General features: G+C 37.4%; 1 protein-coding gene across 1 annotated transcript; it reads left to right on the top strand.

The window, feature by feature from the left end:
- Positions 1 to 3,012: 3,012 nt before the first annotated feature.
- On the top strand, positions 3,013 to 25,534 carry LOC137401933 (spermatogenesis-defective protein 39 homolog). The gene is made up of 15 exons (XM_068088406.1): positions 3,013 to 3,030; positions 9,067 to 9,232; positions 10,672 to 10,926; positions 13,525 to 13,610; positions 14,063 to 14,122; positions 14,865 to 14,957; positions 16,286 to 16,427; positions 18,870 to 18,963; positions 19,316 to 19,406; positions 20,005 to 20,181; positions 20,511 to 20,600; positions 21,648 to 21,734; positions 22,139 to 22,228; positions 24,573 to 24,674; positions 25,155 to 25,534. Exons 1-15 carry the CDS (start codon positions 3,013 to 3,015, stop codon positions 25,173 to 25,175), a joined length of 1,572 nt encoding a protein of 523 aa, XP_067944507.1. The 3' UTR covers positions 25,176 to 25,534.
- The last annotated feature ends 1,133 nt before the right edge of the window (positions 25,535 to 26,667 follow it).

Raw genomic sequence — 26,667 nt, 5'->3', positions numbered from 1 at the left:
GACATACACACCAGTCCGTCAGTATGGACATGCACAAAATATTCCTTAAACAATTAAAAAAATAGAGTAATAAATAAAATGCACGATAGATGTAAATTACTGTCGAAGTAAATGATAAATATTCAGGCCCAAACTATGCTAATAAATAAACATATGGAATTGATCCTACATTTGAGCATAACTTAGCAGTTATACAAATAATCTAGTCTTTGGTTAGTCAATAGCTCCTACTAAGAACAACTTTCCTTTTTGGTTTAAACTTTAAAGCTTTAGCCATCACCATCACCTATATGTTCATCAACACTTCATAAGAAAATATTTTCTTGCACCCGTGTGCTTTATTATTCGATGTATATACGGACATACGCAGCTGTTGTATGGAGATACTGCGAAGACCAGATATCAACAAGGAATGTAGCCAGATCACAATATAAGCATATAATACCTACAAGCAGCAAGACGCCTAAAAGAAATCAAATAATTCGATAATTGGAAACGTCAAAAGAAAATTATGAACTTCAGAATGGAAGAAATCAATCATAGAAATTGTCTCAACACCAGATGGAGAATATGCCAAAGGGAAGTCGAAGCAATTAAACCTACCAACCACCATCTTCAAAAAGCCACCAGAGAAACATTAGAGACCGAGTCAAATGAGTCACATACAGATCTGCCACTCAAGTCAAACATGACTTAGATACCAGGAGTAGGTCACGAGCTCCACCCTACATGTCAACATCGCGTGCACCAGCAGAAGACTTATGCAAACAATATATCTTCACATGCCTGACATGAAGCAATGAACCTTAATACTAAACCTACACCCACGGGCTAGCCATCCCACATGCCAGACATCTATAAAAGAAAACAGCTCCAATGACTCAGCGGCTCTAGTCTGAGCTCTGGTTTTCTCTCTTCCCGATAGCCTCGTTGGACACTTTCCCATCTGCCTGCTGGGGAGTCTTCCTCCCTCCCCATGGAGCCTCATTCTCCTTCATCAGCCGAGCCTCTTCTAGACCATTATCTCAACTACTGAACCATATAAGGACTGCCATGACTCTCATCTGACTATCAAAACTCGCAGCCGCATGGACCGACCCAAACAAACACGGATGACCATTCGAGTAAGGATGTAATTTTCATTAGCTATTCTAATTGTTTTGTCATTAATATTATTGTTTTAGAATTTTGTTATTTGTGTATTTTAATTGTTGAACTTATAGAATAAAGAACTAACTTGTACTGGTAAATATCAGTATTGCTTACAACAGCTTAACACCTTCACTATTCCTGAACCAGTAATAATTAAATTAGTTCCAACAAGCTAAGCAAAAGCGCACAAACTAAACATAGTCAAAATAGAATAATATGACAAAGCAAATTCAACATTGATGTTGTGTGTAAATTCAGATTAGTTATGTATAACATAAGTTCTCCACAACCACACATAACACAGCTACCAATACGACACTATTTGTATATTTTACATTGTACTCATGAAGATTTGTTTTTAGCTATACAATTAATTGTTACATGAACCTATGTTTGTCATAATTCAGAGCCACTAAAAGCCCTCTAACTTCCGTTAAACAAAATTAATAAAATTTCAATGAACATCTTACATCTTCTTCATAGAACGTACTAGAGCCGGTTGCGGCAAGCGCCACGCCTCATATGTTGAGCAGTTGTTAACACTAGATAATATTGTAATTTATTGCCATATTAGCAATTAATTGTTTATTGTTGATGTGATGTACAGCTTTTAAATTCATGAACAGTCTTTGGTAAAAAGTTGTTGTGATAAACAGACGTTCTTGCATATATAGTAGGAGGATCGCCTCTTCCAGCAGCTCGTGTGACAGTCGTACTAACTCGGTCCTGCATTAATTCATCATAGGTGGTAATTAATGAGTTGTGATTCTGGTCAGAGGAGAGGAGTCGCATTAGCAGATTTTGTCTACTGACCTTCCGTCTTTCACATAGTGTTTGCATATTTAAAGTATCTAAAGCTTTGGTGATGCTATCTCTTCCTTTCAGTTTACATATAAAACATAGTGCGTTGTTTTGCACCATTTCAAGTTCATGTTGGAGTAGCTTAGTAGAAGGGTCCCACACAGTGGGGGCATACTCAATATGTGGCCTGCAAAGACTAGTATATGCTAAGAGTTTGGCCTTTTCAGGAGCTTCATATAGCACACGCCTAATCATGCCTAACTGCTGTCTCGCCCAGTTATGAATATACGAGTATCTACACAAACCAAAAGCCAGGTCTATTTGCTGCAGAAAAAATACCTGCTTTTCTATTTGCATCTTAAACCATCCCAAAATCTCAAAGTGACATACACAAACTGTTATACTGGTATAGCTATTAAAACAATAAAAATGTCAAATTCAGGTGTTGAAGCTGTTAGAGAGTTCACAGGCTTTTTGTAGAAATTTGTCTAAATTAGGTGTCCAAATCAAACTTATTTGCTAAATGACCTCACTTCATAAAACAATTCCTAGGTCAGTAGAAAATAAACACCAATGAAAACTATGTTGGAAACAAATATCATGAAATAATATTGAATATCATGATTTTGAATTGATTATATGCGTAAACTCTCCTATGGTTTGGACTACAAAGCTATTTGCATAACTAGAAAACACGATTTACTGTTCACAGTAACGCAAACGTTTAGGAAGTAAAACGTCTCAGCTTTTGAGTGTATGTTTATTAATTTTCGACGCAGTGAGGAACAAATATATTTATGTGTTTTAGCGATACGGTCGCATATTTGTTGACGTCCATTGCTATACAACAATGTACTCTTCAATTGCGAGCGGGAACTATACACTCCGACATATTAGATGTCACTGCGTTCTTAAAACTGAGGCGTAACAACTTAGGGCTCTCGACTACAAAACGAAGAGCTTCTGGTGAAGTACATTGTGAACTTCTACTGGATAAATTTATGACTTGAACGCTCTGATTCGCTCATCAAATTTTTAGCGAGTACGATAAGTTTAATTATGGAGTTTTCGGGAAGAGTAAGTTTGCTTTTATGCTAACTGATCAATATATTTATATGTAATACTCTTACCTCTTTTGGATAAATAAATAATTAATGTCTTTTGTTTAATGAAGATTAACTTTAGATGTAGTAACTTTTTGGTCTGAACGCAATATAAAATTTGACTAGTTTACGGAATAAAAACTATTAACCTTTCACAGCCGGCATGAAATATTTACGAAAAACGTCGACATTGTAGGATACATAAACTAATTAAAAGTGAACCAGTCGGCATTTGATACTAGAAAACTCAAATTCTTCTCTCCAATAAAAAGTAATTGCTCCCACAAGCTGCTAGTTACACCCTTTTACTCCTTATATCAAAACTCGCCTAAAGATGCAGTACTCATTACTATTCAGATTTAAAAGGCTGAATTAGCTTTCTAGTGATGGATAAAGCACAAGTGCAAGCTTTTTAATATGATAATTAGTGCAATTGTAAATTAGAGCATGTATTAAAATTATTATTGAAATAACATTCAACCATACACACTTTGGACTCTAGATTTTGACGGAAATTACAGCCATCTATAGTAGCAAAAAATACTAATACTGTTGTAATTAATAATTTTAGGTGGCTCTAAACCATGAAAATAAATGTGCAACCTTCTTGGCAGTGCTGCACCCCAAATCTCAATACTATGTTATAAAAATGATTAATTACCTTAGGCCTATAATAGAGATTGATAAAAACACAGACAACCATTAAAACTTAGAGATCAACTGAAAGTTTTCAGTGAAAAGTTTAGCCAAAATGATGATGAGTTTACATTCGAGCCAACAAACATTAGATGAACCTCACATGATAACTAAATAACTTTCATATACAATTAGTCCAAAATACGCCTATAAGCTATGCTGTCAAAAGAACTACGTGGAACCACAGTTTGGCTGAGTAGATTTTGTGTTGATGTTTTCATCATTAGTCCTTGCAAAGTTTTCTGACCAACCAGGACAGCAATGTAGCTTAGACATCGGAAAATCTTTCAGTCTGCCCAGAATTTCCTATATAATCAGCCTTTTTTATGTCAAGTTTTTTTAAAAATCTATGGACTTCAAATTCTATAACATTGCGTGTGTTTGTGTGTGTATGTCCGTGTGTGCATGTGTAAAGTAGGAGCTTCATCGGAATGTGTTAACCTTATGGTTACATTTTTACTCAACTTTTCTGTCTAAAGTTTTGCATACTATCAAAAAAGTGTATTTACATATTAACAGCCTATACTGAGCAATGCTTGCATTAATCTTTACATTGGAGAAAAGTGTTGATCATTTCAGCCAGAATAAAAATCTGCAAATCAATCTCATAAGAAATAGGGAGACTGATGGTTGTAGTAGATTGAGCACTCCATAATACTATTACTTTGAACAATTGTGAAAAAATACAGTTAATCACTTCCTGTGGACTGCTCTGTTTTTTTTCTGATTTCCCTTAAGGTTATGTATGTTTTGCTTCTGGTAGTCCATCAGCATAGATTTTAAGTTTTTTCTTTCCTTGTGAGTTACTAGGATGAGTCACTAGTTATAAAAGCTGATTTGCCATAAGCTCAGGGCTGTTGTAAAGACTTCAGTTGGGATTTCTTATGATATGAATATACATGTATTTATATATTCATATCGGCTGGAATATGAATATTCCAGCCGATATGGATGGCTGGAATGGCTTGCTTGGACTAATGACCTTGCTTGATGTTTACCGAATTTATTGACAGATGTAAGTTAATGAGATGCTGTATACTCGCTATAAACAACTTATACACAATAATAATAATAGGGGAGTAATCAACAATGTTTACACTATTTTCCGAAGAACTGTGCAACCTCCATAATTTGTTGTTTGCACGACATTGGGTGTTATGTGTTTACTGTTTTAGTTATGACAGTTTTACATGTGCTTTCTTTAGGAAGTTGTAAGACTATCATGAGCAATCTATGATTTATTTTTCTTTCTATATAGGAAGTATTTTGTGTAGAAAATGTTTTCTTTTTTAATAAGAACATAAAAAATAGCTCAGCTAACATTAGTAGATCTTCTGCTCTATTGTAAAAGTTACAATTTGTATCTCATTCGGTTCACCAAACTGAATTCATCACTGTTTTACTCAGTGTCCATGTTAATCTCATGGACACAGCTGCATTTTGTTTTTGCTCAATGCTAGATTGAATGGAACCGCCCACCTAACTAACAGCTTGTTTATACCTTCATGGCACCAGCAATGGTAGTCGCTGTACAAGTGATAGTAGTAGTAAGGATTACCCTGGCTCCATATCCTCTATGCTCTTTAATACACATAAATTACATAATTTTTTTATTATACATGTATATTTCAATACATCAGAGTCTTGGCTTTCGAATGAGCCTGTATTCAATACACGAAGAATAATAGAACTATGAAAAACGGGGTGTCCAAAGTACGTCCTGCAAAAAAAAACACTTGGTCCAGGTACTCAAAATGTGACGTCCTGATTCTCATTTAGCCTTAGGTCGTCGATCCCTCTCGCTGCCATTGAGGCTGTGTTTTTCTGTGACAATCGGTGCTGTTAAACCTGGAGATCGCTAATAATAAACTAAGATTCTAGATAATCAACAATGCCCGCGATCGAGCTAACGCCGACCAATGCAAACACATGTTCTGTGTTAATTGGCTATGCTTCAGTAAATGTACTGTCGTTAATAAAGGTAATGAAATCACATCGATTAAATTATGACCTGCGGTTGCGTGGCCCTAGGACTAAATGTCAATCGCACTTTTGCGAGATCACGCACTGCTTGAAATTAATTAGTCTCAGTCGTCACCCTCAACATCACATTGAAAATAAAGAGCTAGTGCATAATATCATTGGGAAAATATAGTATGGTGCTTGGAGTCTGAGGTACTTATCATAGAAATAATATGTACATGGAGAACTAATGACACTAATTCCTTTGTCATCTTCATTCGTTCTCTGGAGTTGTCCTACCTTTACCTGCCACTAGCGTCATTATCGTAGTTGATAAATAAGCGGTAAGAGCACACAACAACGAATATGAGAATTGTGACGCCACAATTTTCGCGACTATGCCAGTAAACTTTTTCGCGGTAGAGCTCTGGGGAAATCCTATAAACACCAACCGATGTCTGTCTCACCATGGCAAACAATAGCTCATTCGAAAGCCAAGACTGATGTATTGAAATATACAATAAAAAAATTATGTAATTTATGTGCTTTAACATCAGTCTGACACTGCTTTCTGAACAAAGCTGTGAGCTTGAGTTAGCTCTGTGAACTCGTACTTGTGAACTGAGGACTATACTATCATTACGGCATCTCTGCTATACAGAAGGCTAAATGTGATTCTCTAGCTCCTGTCTCACTTCTCTATCAGTTGGTGGCTCGTAGAAACTGTCATAAATTATTAAAATTTCAAAGACAAGCAACCTTGACATTAGCCGTTATCTGGCAGGAGTTATTATCAACTGGGGTAGCGATAGTGTAGATTCTAACTGTTTACTTTATCACATACAGTACTATTTCTGCTGAAGGTTCACATACATGTATTATTATAGCAAGTAATACCCTTGCAGTCTCGTGTATTGTGTGAGATTGTCACAAATATCGATAAAGAACATACATTGATATTTGCACAATTACTTTAGAGACCCGGAAGTTGGTTGATTGGTGCAGATGTTAGATTGTCAGTCTACCAGGTTGTCATGAATTTGAATCTCGTCGGAAGCAATCTATTATTCTAACCTTTAACCCTGGATTTGGACAGACAGACACGCTTTTTATTAAAGTAAAGACTAGCAGAATGTCCGGTGTTGCACGAGTATTAAAAACTGCTTATAAACAGTGGCAGGTAATGAAGTTGCCATTGACTGATTTAAATAAGCTAGTATCAGTATTAGTTAAAATACTGATAAGATCTGTTAGAGCAAAATTTTGTGACTTCTTTCCACGTAACATCACATCACTTAAAACAAAACAAATCTCAAAAAATGACAAGTTATTGAAGAGGTGTCAGTGGTGAATCCAAACCTTTTCAGAGCCATGCTGCTTGTGTAGTACTGCGAGTGTCAGTGTGTCTTATTTTCTTTCAACACACGGTGCTCACTGCATTGATTGATGTCCCCAGCAAACGATGACGCTACTAATGCGTGTGCATTGACATCAAATTCCTATCATTATAAATCATTCTTAATGGGAAAATAATCATAATTAATTGCAAAATAATAACATAATAAATTTTGACAGTCAAACTATTTTGTTGGTTTATATTTTAACGATGCTATAGTGGTCGTTGAAAACGTTAAAATAAATGTCGTTATAAAATTCCATTTTACAGTATCAATGAACAAAGCTATTTAGTTTCGCTTTTTTGCTCGTTTGTTATGATAGTTTAGTTTTGCACATGTAACTTTCGCGAGAGGATGACGCCGCGAAAACGCGAAAGTTAGATGCCGCGAATACATAAGTGTCCTAGGGTATTGTAGTTTATTGATGGGATTAATAGGGTAGTAATATTCTATGGTTATAGAGTCAGAATAGAACCATATTAAGACTAAAATCATTTATATAATTTTTTTTTATTATGTTTTAGAAGTGAGCTCATTAATAAGCATGTCAATCATTGGTCGGTGTGTAAATCAGCAGTGGCCTCGTGGTCTAGAACACCTCGCTTGCAAACAACAGGTTGAGGGCTCAATTTTCAAAAAGGCCACTGGCGGTGTCAGGAATTACATCCAATCTTAAATTGCTCTCAGCAACTGGGCATGTCTCCAGTCATCTAGGTTCTCCTGCCACTAGACTCAGACGTGTCCAGTCAAGATCACAGAGACATTGTTTGTGTAATAATGCACTTAAAACACGCACAGCCTCTGATTGCAGTAATCTAAGCAGAGGTCTAACTCAACCTTCGAGGGATTGCTTACACATTAGTATTTAAGCTGTACACTCTACTTTTGTATGACTTCTGTGTTCTGTGTAGCTTGAACCAGAGCAGTAATGTCTTTTTAAAATAATCATATCATCTTGTATTATCTAGTTATTCTCATTTTATTTTAAAGCAAAGGAACCACGACTCCTAAAACCTCTTGACACATTCACTCAAAGCGCTTCAAGAATCTGTTTTAAGGTGTTTTAGTCTCTGCTAAGTATGTCAAGTTCATTGATATTTAAAATAACTTTTAAATAAAATTTAATCTTCATTTAAAATTTAATATTTATTTAAAATTTAAAAAAGTTTAATATTTATCTAAAATTTAAATAAAATTTATTATTTATTTAAAATGTAGTATTTATTTAAAATTTCAACAAATCATGTAAGTAAACCAGTAGCTAATGAACTGTTTGCTTGTGGTTTAGATGAAGGCTGCTGCCGGCAACCATGTTGTTTGGCCAAAGATACTATGAGTTTGGACTGATCTCTGTAAGAAGTTGTATGCATATGGTTGTTGTTATAAACTAGAGATTATGTACTACTTTATGATTAAAATCATTATTTTATTAGAATTAATTTGATTCTAGATTTTGATAAATTGATTGAGAGTTACTTCTCTCTCTTTCAGTTGGTTGTTTCTTCAGTGACTGTCTTACGGTTTATGGTTGATTACTGACTTCTATATTGCTGTTTTTCACCTCTCACCTGTTTGTGTCTAGTTTCTTTAATTTCATGTTACGCTTCGCTACATCTTTGTATCTCAGTTTGAGTCGGTCTTGATTTCTCTTTCCTTTGAAGATGTGTGAATATAATAGTTGTCTTAGCAATACCTCATTACCCTCTCTGTGCACATGTCCCAGCATTCTTAGCCCTTAGTATATCAGGATGCGATAAATGGGAGGCCAGCCCGTCGGAGGATTACGAGAGTTACTTTGTTAATAACTTTATCCCCATAGTCATAGTTTGCTCATCAAGTCGCTACTAAAATTTTCAAACTTTAATTGCAATGCAAGCCATCTAGATAATCTTCTAGCGAAGGCATAGGTGAGGTCTGAATACACGTCAAGCCTCTTATACATAACTTTCTCATAGAGAAGCTCTGAAGATGACGAAGCGTACTGGAATAAGTCAGCTCCTAAGGCTGTCGGTTTATTCGATGATGATGAGGAGGACAAGGATGCAAAAGCATTTGCAGCTGATGGCAGGAAGAAGCTTCTCTCTGCAGATGATGATTTAGACTCCTTAGGCGCTTACACAGGTAGGAGTTGTCAGCACTTGTCTCTATTATAGCAGTCTGTATTATGCAAGAATTATCTAGATGAGATATTAGAACTTTAGGAAATGAAACTCACTGTTTGCTCTTCTGGTGACAAACATTATAGTGCTAGTGCCCTGGCAGTCAAGTGCGCCATGAGAGATAACAGAGAGCAATGAGAGCAATAACATTGTGTACAATTATTCGGAAGCGTTGCAGGGGGTTGAGTGCACAGATGGTGGTGTGTCGGCTGCTAAACCGAATGCCTGAGTTAAAATTCTGTGTGGCGCAATTGTTTTTCTAACATCCAACTATGTCTACGGGTGGACACGACTCTTACTAATAGTGCAATAGCCTGGTAGTGTCTAGTGCCGGAACAGATAAAGCACAGAGAATAAACATAGAGTAAACAGCTATTCTTATTCTAGAATTTGGAAAATTTGTCTGACTGTCTGAGTGTTGGGTCGGTAAGCTGAATGTCATGGGTTTGATTCCTGCATGATACAATCCTTTTTCCAAACCTTCAAACATGGATTTGGACAGACCTGTCTACTGTTAGAGTAAAGATTATCTGGCATCCAATTTATTTAAATATAGTAAACTTTTGAGCTGCTCAATATAACAAATGGTTGCATCATAACTTATTTTAATTTAAACACTGAATCACTGAAATTAAATACTGGCTAGCTGTGTAATTACTCACTCATAAAAGACAACTAGTTGAGTGCCTGTGACCTTATTGTGACCTTATTGATGAGAACCTTGAGAGGTCTTTTTGTTATTACAAAATGTATTCAAAGTCAGCAATAGTGTTTTTGTAGGCTAGTAGCCAATTCCTGATAATATTTTGTCTCCTAGTGGTAGTAGCACCAACAGTGCAGGTCCTCAGGCTACCCTTAGGCTCTGAGGACTGCGACTGTTTAGATATTGCTTTGAAATAGCTAAAAGGAAACATAAATGCCTGTTTGTGGCAAATTTTTGTGTTTCTGGAAATACATTATCTGAATCAACGGTTGGGAAAAATGATAAGTAGTATTATTTCGTGTTGTAAACACTGCAATGTCTGTGAATGTTAGTAGTTATGGATGTTTACTAGCAGAGATGAATAACTCTTCAACGGTCAGTTCTATCAGATGTTTAAGGAGGGGGATGAAGTACTGCTGGGTTTCCTTTATTGTTAGAGATGTACCGGTTGCCTATCCAAATCAAACCTATCGTTTACTAAATGTTCTTGTTGATCATGAAATATTCTGCCGTAACTTTACAATATTATCTCCGATTCTCACGGAACCAGTGAGGTTTTTCTGAAGCCTAGAGACACCAATAATGAGTGCAGCCTCAGATGAACATGCTGTGTTTGAATTGTCAACTCTAACCACCATATTGCTTGCTAGTACTCTTAGTACTTACGTACACTTCTCATGATAGTTTCCATTTTACAGTTGACATTGTTGAGACGCCAACACCACAGCCCGCCGATGTCCCTAACAGCTCTATTATCCCTCAGGCTAACTCACACACTAGTGCGCCAGCGGTCAGATACCAAAGGGCTGGCAGCGCACGCGCCTTCCCTTCTCACGTTTCTACTGATCCTGCGCCTACTGTTGAGGCATGGAGAGGGTCAAGCCTTAAAGGTATCACAAAACCTCTTATGCCAAACCTTGAACACGAGAGGAAAGTGCCTGATATTGCTGAAGGTGGGCATTTCTGTCTTTGAAGGTGATTCTTTGCTGATGTTAATTCATTATGATTATTTTTTGCAAGGACATGTTTTCACCATCATTACTCATATTTCTCAATATTGTAGTTTAGGTGTAATTTTTTATATTATTGATCTATTGGTCTATATCAGAGTACTTGAGTTTCTAGTCATCCATGCGCAGCATCAGCAATAGTGCTTTTTAAATGAGCTCTTTTTAACAACATACTCTAATCTTGCCAGTACAACTCTATAATGTGGTGATGAAATGATGATATGGTATCTGTTCTTTCTATTTTTCCACAGTGTATCTTCAGGGTGATCTTGTTTGTGTTGTTTTCCATTTGGCATTAGATCCAATGTGTATATAAGTGGTGTTAGAGGTGTTCCCTCTCTCATTTCTCTCCCCTCTTTCTCCCCCCTCTTTCTCCCCCCTCTTTCTCCCCCACTCTCCCCCCACTCTGCCTCCACTCTCTCCCCCATTCTTTCTTCCCCCACTTTCTTCCCCCACTCGCTTCCCCGCCACTCTCTCTCCCCTCCACTCTCTCTCTACCCCACTCTCTCTCTCCCCTTCATTCTTTCTTCCCCCATTCTCTCTCCCCCACTCGCTCTCTCTCTCCCCACTCCCTCTCCCCAACTCTCACTTCCCACTCTCTCTTCCCCACTATCTCTCACTCTCTCTTCCCCACTCTCTCTCCCCCACTCTCTCTTCTCTACTTTCTCTCCCCCACTCTCTCTTCCCCACTCTCTCTTCCTCACTCTCTCTTCCCCACTCTCTCTCCCCCACTCTCTCTTCTCTACTTTCTCTCCCCCACTCTCTCTCCCCAACTCTCTCTTCCCTACTCTCTCTTCCTCACTCTCTCTCCACACTCTCTCTTCCCCACTCTCTCTTCCTCACTCTTTCTTCCCTACTCTCTCTTCCCCACTATCTCTCCCTCACTCTCTCTCCCCCACTCTCTCTTCCCCACTCTCTCTCCCCCAATCTCTCTTCCTCACTCTTTCTTCCCTACTCTCTCTTCCCCACTCTCTCTTCCTCACTCTCTCTCCCCCACTCTCTTTCCCCCACTCTCTCTTCTCTACTTTCTCTCCCCCACTCTCTCTCCCCCACTCTCTCTTCCCCACTCTCTCTCCCCCAATCTCTCTTCCTCACTCTTTCTTCCCTACTCTCTCTTCCCCACTATCTCTCCCTCACTCTCTCTTCCCCACTCTCCCCCACTCTCTCTTCTCTACTTTCTCTCCCCCACTCTCTCTTCCCCACTCTCTCTCCCCCACTCTCTCTCCCCAACTCTCTCTTCCCTACTCTCTCTTCCTCACTCTCTCTCCACACTCTCTCTTCCCCACTCTCTCTTCCTCATTCTCTCTTTTCTCTATTTGGTTCTCAACTCGCTCTGCCTTCTCTCTTTTCGTTTGCCCTCTCTTTTCACTCTTTCTCTTCTCCCCCTTTCTCTCTGAACTCTCTCTCAATCTTTTTTTTCCTTTATCCTTTCTCTTCTTTCCCCTGATATACATGCTCTTCATACCATCCTAACAAGTTCATTGCTGTTTTAGCATAAAACTTTATTTCAACTTTACAATTTATCAAGCTACCCAATCAGCGCCCCATTATAGCAGTGATTTTCTGTCAGGTAAACCTTCACAGTTGACTAGTAACTAGCAACTACACAATTTTCTTAGCATAAAGAATAAGAAACAAGTAAATCACTAAACAGGTTCTCTTCACCTGAATCTATGACTTTAAGTGTATCCTTTATCTAGAGTATTGAATATAGTGTTCCTCAATCTGTTATGTGTATGGAGTTTTACCTGCTGACTGTACTGCTATGTCTATGGAGTATTACATGCTGACTGTACTGCTATGTCTATGGAGTATCACCTGCTGACTGTACTGCTATGTCTATGGAGTATTACCTGCTGACTGTACTGCTACGTTTATGGAGTATTACCTGCTGACTGTACTGCTATGTCTATGGAGTTTTATCTGTTGACTACTGCTGTATCTATGAAGTTTCACCTGATTGTACTGCTGTGTCTATGGAGTTTTATCTGCTGACTGTACTGCTATGTCTATGGAGTGTCCCCTGATTGTACTGCTGTGTCTATGGAGTTTTATCTGTTAACTGTACTGCTATTTCTATGGAGTGTCACCTGATTGTACTGCTGTGTCTATGGAGTTTTATCTGCTAACTGTATTGCTATTTCTATGGAGTTTTATCTGACTGTACCGCTATGTCTATGAAGTTTAACCTGCTGATTGTACTGCTATGTCTATGGCGTTTTACCTGCTGACTCCTAATTCTGTTGAACAGAGATCGGAAACCAATAATCAAGTTGCACGCATTGCCGATTTTATTTGTACATGGATTCAGTTTATTGGTAACGGTGCATCTTAGGTCGGTACAACGCGCATACAACGCATGCAAATGTATACGTGTTGTACTGACCTAAGATGCACCGTTACCAGTTTATTTATATATATACATCAGAGAACTAGTTACAGATGCTATTAAATAAGTCTTGATAGAAATCTTTCCACTCTTGTATCTGCTGGTCAACTGATGGCTAGGTAAGTTGATCTTGCTGGGTTTGCCTCTTTCAGAAGTGGCTAAAACAGTGAGGGAACCGACTCGAGCAGATGTTGCCAAGCTAGAGACAAAGATCAAGCGACTCCAAATACAGCTCGAAGTGAGTTATGTAGCTGTTCTCATTCTCCTTTCCAGATTGTCAACAGAATTCAGTTTCTTATGTTTGTGAATGATAAACATTTACTCCTTAGCCTACCTCAGGGGAATACTCAATTGAATGTCTGAACCATTTGGTTACTTCTATGTAAATTGAATGTCTTAACCATGTGGTTACTTCTATGTAAATTGAGTGTCTGAACTATGTGGTTACTTCTATGTAAGTTGAGTGTCTGAACTATGTGGTTACTTCTATGTAAATTACTTCAATGCATTGAATACCTCTATAGTTATCACCTAATGTGTCAGTTGCATTAAATACTTCTATAGTTGTCACTTACATGCGCTAGTAGCATTGAATGCCTCTATAGTTGTTACTTACATGTGTTAGTTGCATTGAATACCTCTATAGTTGTCACTTACATGTGTTAATAGCATTGAATACCTCTATTGCAGACTCATAGCCTTGGCACCCTGCCAGTTGAAGAGACTATTAAAAGAATGCTTTGTGGGAAAGTGAGTTCCTGTGGTGGTTTATAGGTTCCCTGTATATGATTGACCTGCCATGGAGTATAAAAGGATACACCTTAGTGTCTGGTCCAAACATACATCCATGGGATTTATGGAATTATTGCTGTTGCTGCGCACATGTTGGCTTTCTTGAAGCCTTGTTTCTTTAAGTTAACTCTATGAGTTCTTTTTGTGTCAGATAAGATCAGGGAGCAGCTGTGACCTAGTCATCTAGAAAGCCTGACATAAAACAACAGGTCGGGGTTTAGCTCCCTAATAAATGGGCTACAGTTGGTAACAAGCATGGCATCCCATCTTAAGTTGCAGTCCCTAACTTGCTGGCATATCTCTAGTTGTTGAGGTATTCTGCCACTGAACATTAACATGTACAGACAAGATTACAGAGTCGATGTTTGTACAACAATATTCCCACAGCCAAATATGAGCAGACATCATACTCAATCTTTAAGGAATTGCTCATATAAATATCTTAAGTTCCAACTCTTCATACAATCACAAGTAAAAACATTCTTTTTTTGTTTTTGAAGTGTTTTACTTGTCTTCTAATCAAAGAGCTCACTACCAAATGTTCCGTAAATCATGAAAAATGAGTTCATAGGATAAAAACACCATTTTACACTAACAAGCGGCAACAGTAGGTGTGCTGCGTACTTACAGTACATGTCTAATATCTCTTTTGCAGTCGTACTATTGTACTTACAGTACGTGTCTATTATCTCTTTTGCAGCCATATATACTAGAGTCATACAAATCTTTGAAAGATAAAAAGGCTCTCCTTAGCTCAGCGCTGGCCAAGCACGATGGTAACACAATCAATGCTGTAAGTACTGCTGCGGTTATTATACTTATTCCTTCATTTTTTTGACGTCATCGATTCGCCTGCGCATGCGCTCATTCGCGGAAATGTCGCCATATTTGTAGACAAATGATTATTGGTCTTGTTCCTTTTATGTTATTGCATAGTATTTTTGGTGTTGTTTTGATATTATATCGGGATTCTCTGGAAAAAAAGTGTTCAGCGTCGCTGTAAAAAATTTCGAACAACAGCATCATTCGCGGAAATTAATTGCAGAAGTTTCTAACAGTAAAAGTTGTCTACAAAGATGGTGGACCACGATAGAATGACGGCACGGAAAAAATGAAGGATTACCTGACTGGTAAGGAAGGCCAGAGCTTAACATGCTCGAATCATTCCTGAGTATTAAATTAATATTCCAAAACTATTTTATTATTATTATTATGGGTAAGTTCATGACCTTATGATCTACATTCATTCAATGTTCTGTACAGAATGTAAATACAGTAGATACCCCATAAACACCTTTTTACATAAATTCCAGTTTATGTACAGAGTTTATGTGAAGCTTTTTGCATCGTATTACATAACGTAAAGCATCAAGTCGGTGCAAGTTCGCAAATTTGATTGGAATAACGAATCTCATAGTTAGCCATGAAACTAGCATTTACTCTCTGGTCACACATGTGGGAGAGAACGACTTACAATGTATCTCAGGTATAGAGACTTTACATTATGAGGCGCAAATACATGTATACACCCTAATTGGTTCTAAAGTCTCGCCAAACTCATTCCTTTGGCCCTTCAAAATGAAACTGAACTTAGCTTTTTATTTTAATGGCTGTACAATAAATGTTGTAATATTAGTTTGTATCAACAACTTTGCCTTTTTTCTTACCACTTTTACTTGGTTTATGGTCTATGATTACAGTAATTTTATGTTAAAGCGAGATCCTTCAATGCCAACTTAAATCGATTTTTGTCACTTTTTATGCCACAACAATGCCTATACTGCAAAGAAAATTTATTGTGTATGTTCCAAATAAAGTAGAAAATATATATATATATTTCTCTTTGCTTTGTTCTAGATATATACAATGAAATGTTAAACAAAGCTTCACTTGAAAATCTTCAGAAAATAAGAAATAATCTGTTTATTTTATTTCGTCACAAACCTTTGCTGTGGTTGTAATATTAACACTGGTTTATGCTCAGTCTTGGCTTTTAGTAGTTGTCTGTCCTTTACTCTCATTCTATGTAAGAATGAGCGGTGACCATATCTCCTGGCTGTCACCTTATCGCTAGCCAAACCATTGCTCAGACTGAACAGCGTTATTCTCTCCTCTCTCAAGGTCATCCTCTTCCTCAAGCAGACACTTAACCAGAGCCTCTTTCAAAGCACTCTGCTGGAGGTTGGTGGAGCAGAGCAGTATGTTAGCTACCTTAAACAGACAGATGGGGTGGAGGAAGCTGAAGATATTGTCTCTATGATAGGTGAGGAAAAAGCGCTACATCTGAAAGATTGATCTAGATAGTGATCGGATAGAATAATGGTCTTTGACGTGGACGTGCTGAAATTCTGCTGTCTTCAGTTAAAAGTCAATTATTACAATATACAGGTTGAGCTGCTTGGGCCTTCTAGTTCCATATAGTATGGAGAAAGTTTTTCTAATTATAGGCATTTGTACGTTCTGTAATCTGTATTACACGCTGTGAGCATTTTAAATTAGTAGTTGTTCTCTTTTGCTGAAAACAGGCTATTTACAGTTCTGTTTGTAAATGTTGCAATCTGAAAGGCTTTTCACAATCCTAGGTGACCGTTATACTGTTGATACTAAGTGATAATAACTTGATGAGAGAGCAGCACTAGTCGATACTGTATAATATACTGTTTATACTAAGTGTTGATAACTTGATCAGAGAGCGGCACTAGTTGATACTGTATAATATACTGTTTATACTAAGTGTTGATAACATGATCAGAGAGCAGCACTAGTTGATACTGTATTATATACTGTTTATACTAAGTGTTGATAACTTGATCAGAGAGCAGCACTAGCTGATACTGTATAATATACTGTTTATACTAAGTGTTGATAACTTGATCAGAGAGCAGCACTAGTTGATACTGTATTATATACTGTTTATACTAAGTGTTGATAACTTGATCAGAGAACAGCACTAGTTGATACTGTATAATATACTGTTTATACTAAGTGTTGATAACATGATCAGAGAACAGCACTAGTTGATACTGTATAATATACTGTTTATACTAAGTGTTGATAACATGATCAGAGAGCAGCACTAGTTGATACTGTATAATATACTGTTTATACTAAGTGTTGATAACTTGATCAGAGAGCAGCACTAGTTGATACTGTATAATATACTGTTTATACTAAGTGTTGATAACTTGATCAGAGAGCAGCACTAGTTGATACTGTATAATATACTGTTTATACTAAGTGTTGATAACTTGATCAGAGAGCAGCACTAGTTGATACTGTATAATATACTGTTTATACTAAGTACTGATAACTTGATCAGAGAACAGCACTAGTTGATACTGTATAATATACTGTTTATACTAAGTGTTGATAACATGATCAGAGAACAGCACTAGTTGATACTGTATAATATACTGTTTATACTAAGTGTTGATAACATGATCAGAGAACAGCACTAGTTGATACTGTATAATATACTGTTTATACTAAGTGTTGATAACTTGATCAGAGAGCAGCACTAGTTGATACTGTATAATATACTGTTTTTATTAAGTGTTGATAACTTGATCAGAGAACGGCACTAGTTGATGCTGTATAATATACTGTTTATACTAAGTGTTGATAACATGATCAGAGAGCAGCACTAGTTGATACTGTATAATATACTGTTTATACTAAGTGTTGACAACTTGATCAGAGAACGGCACTAGTTGATGCTGTATAATATTCTGTTTATACTAAGTGTTGATAACTTGATCAGAGAGCAGCACTAGTTGATACTGTATAATATACTGTTGATACTAAGTGTTGATAACTTGATCAGAGAGCAGCACTAGTTGATACTGTATAATATACTAGCTGATGCTGCATTACATAATAAAATGTCTGTTTTGCTGTTCATGACAAGCACTTCACCTTGCGGCTGTGTAGATCATGCATTGCCACTTTACCTTTGATTGTCTCCCATCGTATGACATGAGGAGTAATCTAACAATTAACAACGATTTTAAACTTGATATCTTGACTATCAAATTTTAATTTGTAAATAGCCAATCCACTTTGGTACCTTTAATTTTATAAATGGTTAAAATTATCGTTTAGTCATATTTTAGAATCAACCTTTGTTCAGCGTCACTTCATTCTTTTTAAAGTAACGTTTCTGGCAGCGCAAATCAATGGATCTTTGCATCAAAGCTCTATGCCAGCGTTTAGAACAAAGCCATCGTATTTACATAGTTTTCAATCTGTGTCTGTTTCTACTACTCAGATAGAAATTTTTTTAGAACTGTTATTCTTGTGTCATCTTCACATATGGCCATGTGTTTGGTAGTTCCTAAAACACACAGAGCAAGTACACAGAGCCTAGACAAGTAAGCAAAGAAAACCTTGATCTTCATTATCAGATAATAAAGGTCTGATTACCCATAATGCAATTCACATCCTTATGTCATCACCACTCCTTTTGTTTATTGAATCATATTTAACCACTTTAGGAGATAAAAGAGTTGTCTTTCCTTTGCATCTTCTTTTAGAATTATTAAAGAAGACAGTGCTCTGTAGGCTCTTAGGCTGTCAGTTATACTTGTTTCAGGGTACAATCAGAGATGACATCGCTTGACTCATGTATGTCTGATATTCAGTACATTGCAGGTTTTCACGAGTGACAGCTGACCATTTGTATATTTGATAGTGTTTTGGTTTGTAGGTAAATCTGAAGATGCAGCGATGACTAGATACAGATTTGCTATTCAACCTACCAGTGTTGATCAAAAAATAAATCGCCTAAAAAGTTGTCAAATGTAAGTTAGTTGTTTGGTTAAATCATGTAAAGTAGCACCTACTGACAAGTGACAACAGTTGTTGTCACCGTATGCATGACAACTGTCAATCAGTAGTTATCACATTGCAAAGGGTAATGTAATTATGCGTGGCATCCACTGACAAGTGACAGCAGTTGGTGTCAACCGCATGAGCAAAACCTGTTAATCAATAGTTATTACATTGCGAAGGATGAGATAGTTATTTCTGGCATTCACTGACAAGTGACTACAGTTGGTGTCACTTGTATGCATGACATCTGTCAATCAGTAGCTAACACATTGTGAAAGGCAATGTATGAGTAATTATGTCATATGTTTTTGCTGTTTTTAGGAGCCAATTTGAGCTAAACCCTGTACTAGCCACTGATTGCCAACATATCTCCAACCAGATATCTCTGCTGCAGGTGCAGCAAATAATTGAGGTATTGTCAAGGTTTTTGCTTTGCTGTAAACAATGTATCGGCTAGTAAGTCACATGCTTTCGTTGTCATGGTGATTTTTACTAACTGGATTTACGAAATCGTTTGAATATAAAATCAATTATGTGGCGCCATCAATTTATGTTGTTTTATTTTACTTTCATTCAGGTTGATTTGCATTATGCTTAGATTTGGCCATTCCAGTAAAATTATTATAATAGTATTATTATTATATTCCAGTAATATTCCATATATGAATGTTTCTATTATGGCATGTAGCCCATACATGTCAAATGTAGTTCAGTTCATTGGGAATGATGGATCGAAGCAATGCACAGAAATTTACTTTCACTAGTCGTGTCTATTTCCTCACCCTAGCAGAATTAATTGCTAAGAATCTTGTAGAAACTAACCAATCATAGCACAGCACAGATCATTCGCCACCGTCAGCACTGCCTGCTGTTTTCTAATGTTGAAACCTGTATGATGACAAAAGTATTGTCATCTCTGATAGCTGGTCCATCACGGCTAGACTGTAGGTCTCCGATGGAAAATTATCTATAGTCTGTCGTTGCTGGCCATGTTATATGATTGGCTGTAGAGAGCCGATGCAGAGATGGAAGCACAAGGTAAGCATCATATCATGAGGACCCATAAGCGGAGAGGGACGTTACCCAACCAGCCTTTGCTGACGACCCTCTATTACTGCTGTCTCTACCATTATGATCAATCCCACACCCAGTTTTCTAGCCCCCATTACCTCATCGACAAGTTTAAGGTATGCACCTCGCTTTGAACTCTGAACCTTGGAACTGCAAGAAGTGAGTGTTGTGATACTATACTGAGCATCGGCCAGCTCTTGTTGGCTTGGCAACTGGCTAATTATATTTGGCACATCTTGAAGAGCATTCTGTTCTGTGACTAATTTTATTTAAACCTTGATTTAAATCCTATTAAAGTTTGATAACAAAACATTCAAACTTTATTTTGGTTTTGTACTGGCTGTTTACCGTGCTTACAATTTCTCGGCATCCACTTCTGGTCTATTTGAAAAAAAGGAGATAAAAAGCATTAATTGATGAGTTGATGAGTTATCCTCTCTTGTAGATGACGGACACCCAACTCCAGTGGATGGCAACAGCAGCTCTTTCCAGGATTCATCGCTGGTCACAACTTGAACAGCTGTTTGCTGGAAAGGTAATTATTTGCTAGTAGTAGTTTTGTGTTTTTGGTAGTTGTTTGTCCACACAAAAAATTGATCAAATAGCCTCACTAAGGTGTTCATGGAATATTCTTTAAACCTGATATTTTTACTTGCTTTTTCTGTGATATGGCACCTACATTACTTGTTATTTTAGCATAATTGCCCCTGCCATACGCCTGCATCAAATTAAACATAAGAAGCTTATCGCTTTTTTGAAAGGTCACCTGTCATGTCATACCTTGTCACTTCCACCACTTTCAAATATTTTCAATTACCATAAGATTGCTCTATATCTTTCTTCCCTTCTCCCTTTCCCTTGCTGTCTCGCTCTCCGTCGCTGTCTTTCTTTCGCTGTCTCCCTTTTCCTCGCTGTCTTCCTTTCACTCGCTGTCTTCCTTTTCCTCGCTGTCTAGCTCTCCCTTGCTGTTTCCCTTTCCCTCGCTGTCTTCCTTTCCCTCGCTGTCTCCCTTTCCCTCGCTGTCTTCTTTTCCCTCGCTGTCTTCCTTTCCCTCGCTGTCTTCCTTTCCCTTGCTGTCTTTCTTTCTCTCGCTGTCTCCCTTTCCCTCGCTGTCTTCCTTTCCCTCGCTGTCTCCCTTTCCCTCGCTGTCTCCCTTTCCCTCGCTGTCTTCTTTTCCCTCGCTGTCTTCCTTTTCCTCGCTGTCTTCCTTTCCCTCGCTGTCTTCCTTTCTCTCGCTGTCTTCCTTTCCTTCGATGTCTTCCTTTCCCTCGCTGTCTCCCTTTCCCTTATTCTCCCTTGCCTTCTCTTTCTCTCCTTCCTCTCTTTCTCTTTCTCCTCTCTTTCTCTATCTACTCTTTTTCTCGCTCTCTCTTTTTCTTGCTCTCTCGCTCCCTCTTTTTCTCGCTCCCCCTGCTTCCCTGTCTCACTCTCTCTCCCTTCTTTTTTCTTTCCACTGCTCTCACCCTTTTTCATTGTTGACTTTGTACTAAAAATGCATTTTATACTCTAACAGTTAAGCATCAAATGATATTGAATGTGTGAGGAACACAGCCTAATTCTACCATTTTTTTTCTTCTGTTAGAATTGGTACGGAGGCTCTAAGGTGATTTCAACAATTGGATTTGGGAATGTTGTGAAAATACTACACAAGAATAAGGCTACACCTGATGTGAGTTGTCCTTCCATGTTGTGTTTTCCTCACTGATGAATTTAAGGAACTGAGGCTAAAGTTTGATTTTCATTTACTCCTCAACTAGTAGATTAGTTCAAATATTGCTCAAATTGTGTGATATATCACGTCATGCGACAGTGTTACGTGACAGTGTTACGTGACAGTGTCATGTGACAGTGTCAGACGACTAGCCATATGATAGTGTCATGTGACTAACCACGTGACAGTAATATATTTTACAATATGTGACTTTGAACTCATGCAACTTCTATTGAGTGGCGTTTTTAATAGCCTTCCATGTTCCTAGAGCTTTAGTAGACATTCTATTCTTATATATGCTTAATTCTCACATCTCATAGATTTTACTGAACATTTCAATTATTATCCGACTTTTCTTGTAGATAATAAACAAATACTGCTCACGGATATCCAATGAGGAAGAAAGGTTGTCTGTTGCTATGAAATATGGTTGTCACATGACGGCTGTCGAGGTTGGTAGAGGCAAAGCTTAAAGGTTGACTTGCAACAAAATTCACATTACAATTATTTGATATCAAAAGATTCACCATGTCTTACTCCGTTGTGTTGTAGGTGCAAAATATGTGGGAATGTGATTACAAGCTCTTAAAAGCACAAAAACGAACAGTTAATTGCAGCCACACGAGACCGCCGTAGTTTGGATTCTCTTTCCAAAATGGCTCAAATGTGACGTAGTTGTGGGAGATGGTTTCTGTTTACACTTTCATGCAACCTTATTCGTCGAAATATTTTCACAAATATACTTCACGCATTCAATAAAACCATGTCTATTGTTCTTACGTGTCAATTTTATCGTCATTGTAATGCTGTCACTTTTAGCAATGATATCTTATAACTTACCGTAAAAATTCATTAAACTTTTTAACCTTACCTCGAAGGAGTGCATATCATTGTCTGAAAATCATGACAAGCCTGTTGGTCACCTGTGATAATCGAAAGGTGCTGCAAAAATTATTTTCGAAGTATTGGGTCACATGATCAGATTACGACTTGACGATTAGTTCTAGCCAAAACAAAACTGTATAGTAGCGAGCATCTATATTTCATTTGGGGTCTTCGGTAAAACCCGAAGTGTTTGTCATAAACTAGTGCTATGATAAGTTTTATATTGAACTTTTTATTGGCCTTTCAATTCACGTGAGAACATCACGTGACAAGACGATAAGCAAACTATCACGACTACAACAGAGAAATAAAGAGATTCCAATCTACCGCGGCTTTTCATTTTTGAGCTTTTAAGAGCTTGTAATCACATTTCCACATATTTGGCACCTATAACACAACAGAGTAAGACATGGTGAATCTTATGATATCAAATAACTGTAATGAGAATTTTGTTACAAGTCAACCTTTAAGCTCTTGTACCCATGGCTAACAGTTGCATGGGGTGATAACTCATTTACTCGGCAGATAAAAATAAAGAAATATGTTTTGATATGTATTCTTCTGTTTAATTTACCATGTCAGCATTTTCACTAGTTTTGTGTCATTTTGCTCGGCCCGAGTGCTTGTTTAGTGGTCATTAAGGCCACTAAACAAGCACTAACATTACGTGTCATCATTATGGCCACTAAACAAGCACAAACATTATGTGTCATCATTATGGCCACTAAACAAGCACTAACATTATGTGTCATCATTATGGCCACTAAACAAGCACTAACATTATGTGTCATCATTATGGCCACTAAACAAGCACTAACATTATGTGTCATCATTATGGCCACTAAACAAGCACTAACATTATGTGTCATCATTATGGCCACTAAACAAGCACTAACATTATGTGTCATCATTATGGCCACTAAACAAGCACTAACATTATGTGTCATCATTATGGCCACTAAACAAGCACTAACATTATGTGTCATCATTATGGCCACTAAACAAGCACTAACATTATGTGTCATCATTAACAAGCACTAACATTATGTGTCATCATTGTCCTGAAAACTGACAAACTCTGGTTCAACTCTGACTTAAACTTGCCTCTAATTTCTCACTTTCTCACTCATTTAGCTTTTACGGTTTCAGGATAAAAATATTCATTAAAAAATTCAAGAAAATAAATAAAGATAGGAAATAAAAAATTAAAATATATAAATCTCTCTCAAACTTGTGCTCAGTGAGATCCCTCCACGAGCATTATTGTTATAGCAGTCATCATATCTCGCTGTTTTCCTGTAAAGTGTAAAAGTGCAAAGTATTTGTGACACTCAACATCATGCCTCTTATATTCTGTCGACTCTCAAAGTTGTCCAATGAACCTGAGAAAAATTAATTTTATTAGAAATCAGTTGGTTTCTATTTCGGGGGTTTGCACTTTTCGCCGGCTCCAATAAATCGCGTAAAATGGAAGGGGTTACCATAATTTAATTTTTGCTTTATTCTTTAGCTTATGCCGTTTAATAAATAATAAATAGACAAAAAATTAAAATAACTCGATAGATATTAAAGTCAAAAGGAGACATTCAAGAAATGCGCACGACGCTCACCTGCGGACGTCAATCAACTACAGCTAACGTGTACAGAGTGTTCACTGTGTAACAGTGTGTAACAGAAACTCATCATTACTAGTTTAGCTACAGTTTTCTAACCAGCTACACATAAGTTCTGAGTATGACAAAATAACTGAGAAATGATTACATCTACTGAGACTTGAACCCACAACCTGTTGGACACTGATTGGCTTCATAATTAGTTTTGTGATGTAATGCTCACTATGTTCCAAGTTGTCTACTCAATGCAAGTAATAAGGGAAGGCAATTCTCGTAAGAAATATTCACATTGTTGCAGACCTTGATAGCTATGAAGGACAAATCAGGCTTGATGGAATTGATGAGGTCGCTGTCATATGGCAGCACGGAGAGACTGAAGGCAGATGCAGCGCTCAAATCGGTCAGTTCAGATATATACAAATATAGCCAAGTCTCCCTTGCACAACTTGGTGACGAACTCAAATTTTTAGCACAAAATGAGTTTACTGAACCAACTAAATGTGGGCTACTGCAAAGTATGTGGTTAAATTGGCTAATCAGTGTTGAGTTGGAGCTGCAGACAGAATACATTCTATTAGGTACTTGTTGATTTGACTATCAGCGGGCACTTGTTTGGACACAAAGTGTTGATTTAATAGGAGTTTAAAGTTTACTGTAGCCGAGCGTGGGAATAACTATTTTGGCTTCTAAGAAGTTTGTTACATTATCTAATTGTTGTGATACCTTTTGAATCATATTATGTTATTTTTAAAAAACCGTCTCATCACAAAGCATTTCTTCTTTATTGTCTATTTGCCTTGATATCCTCGCACTGTTCTGTAAGGAGAGATCAGCAGTCGGTCTTTTCTGTTAAAGTCATTTGGAACTGTTAATATTTTAGTCTATAAAATGGCGCAACTAGGACTTCCCAGGAAACAGAGTTCTCAATGATATAGCCTGAGTATAAAGTCATCGACCACCTCGATTATCTCTATGCATTACTCATTGACTAATAGGAAAACTCTTTCTATATCAGCATATTCATTATTTGTGATTTTTGATATCTCTTAGCATCCAATGCAATTTCTTTTTTATTCATTTTTACCTGCAGTGTGTGCAGCAGGGCCACAGCTAGCTTGACAGCATCTGCAAGTAATTTTTGATGAAATCACGGCTTTGTTTATGCACAGCACAGACATGTTGACTCATCTAATGACGGATAACATTATTATAATGACTTACTAAAATACAGTTTTATTTTAAATAAATAGTATGGATATGTCTGTAATCATTGAGCTACTGCATGGTAACAGAGCTGTATCAGTGGCACATGCTAATTGGCTGTAGTGAATAAATACTGCTGGCTGTGACGAAACTAAGTGTGAGGAGTCGTGTACTCCAGTAAAAGTCAATGTAATAATCAAATGAAGGAGTCTGATGATTCGCCACTGTAAGAGTCATTTAACGAGAGAAACAGTATACCATGTGAGAAGATAGTAGAACATATCTTATTGGTGAAGCACTCAAATGCAATAACCAATGATGTGATAGCTAGTTGTATAACAATGGTCAACATGTGAAGTGGCTTATCTCTATGCTCTCTATAGATATGTTGATATAGCAGTGCCCAATGAGGATAACATTTCCTGCAAATAGAAAGTGGAGAAATCTCTCCCACTCGAAGGGGTGATTGACAAGTGCTGGCGTATAAGGATAACCACAATTCCAGTAGTCATTTGGTAAAGTAGCACCTACACAAAAACGTAGCTTACCCGAATATGAGATCAACACAAGTGAGTCACAGAGGAGCCGCTATTGGTAACGGCTAAGATCTGGAGGTGAGTGCTCGAACTCTCAGGTCTCTGGTAGGAAACCCGAGTTTGAGTAGAAATTACCACCGCACATGGGTTAACAAGGGTGAGGAAAGATATCTAGTAGTACATACACTGTATACTGTAATTACTACTAGCAAGGGTTACGTTCCCACATGAATACTATAATATAAAAGCTTTAAAAATATCAAAAGGTTTATATGAACTTTGAGACATGTAGATAATAGTCCATCAGTGGATGTGATTTGTGGCTATTATGTATCCTTATGTTATCATGGCAGTTGATAAAACGAACAGCCAGAGATTAGACATTATTGCACTAACTGTTACACAGTGATCACTCTGTACACTCTAGCTGTGGTTGGTTGACATCCGCAGGTGAGTGTCATGCGCATTTCTTAAATGTCTCAAACTTGTGTGCAACTGTTGGCAGAAAAAAAGAAAAGGTCAAGATGAGTTCACTCCTTTCTGCATGAACAGCTGAATGTAGCGGACGTGAAACAAAGTGTTTCGCTGGGTCTTTGGTAGACAGCTCTGTTAGATACTCGGGCAGAGTATCTAAACTGAAAACCCCAAAACTGA

The sequence above is a fragment of the Watersipora subatra genome, chromosome 8, assembly GCF_963576615.1.
Source record: "Watersipora subatra chromosome 8, tzWatSuba1.1, whole genome shotgun sequence".
NCBI classification, from domain to species: Eukaryota; Metazoa; Bryozoa; class Gymnolaemata; order Cheilostomatida; family Watersiporidae; genus Watersipora; species Watersipora subatra.
This window is presented reverse-complemented; position numbering and strand designations above follow the sequence as displayed.

Excerpts from the sequence above, each read along its gene's own strand:
- LOC137401933 (XM_068088406.1), top strand. Across the intron at positions 18,964-19,315 it reads CGCCTAAAAAGTTGTCAAAT|GAGCCAATTTGAGCTAAACC; the intron begins GTAAGTTAGTTG and ends TGCTGTTTTTAG. Across the intron at positions 24,675-25,154 it reads CAGATGCAGCGCTCAAATCG|TCTATAAAATGGCGCAACTA; the intron begins GTCAGTTCAGAT and ends TTAATATTTTAG.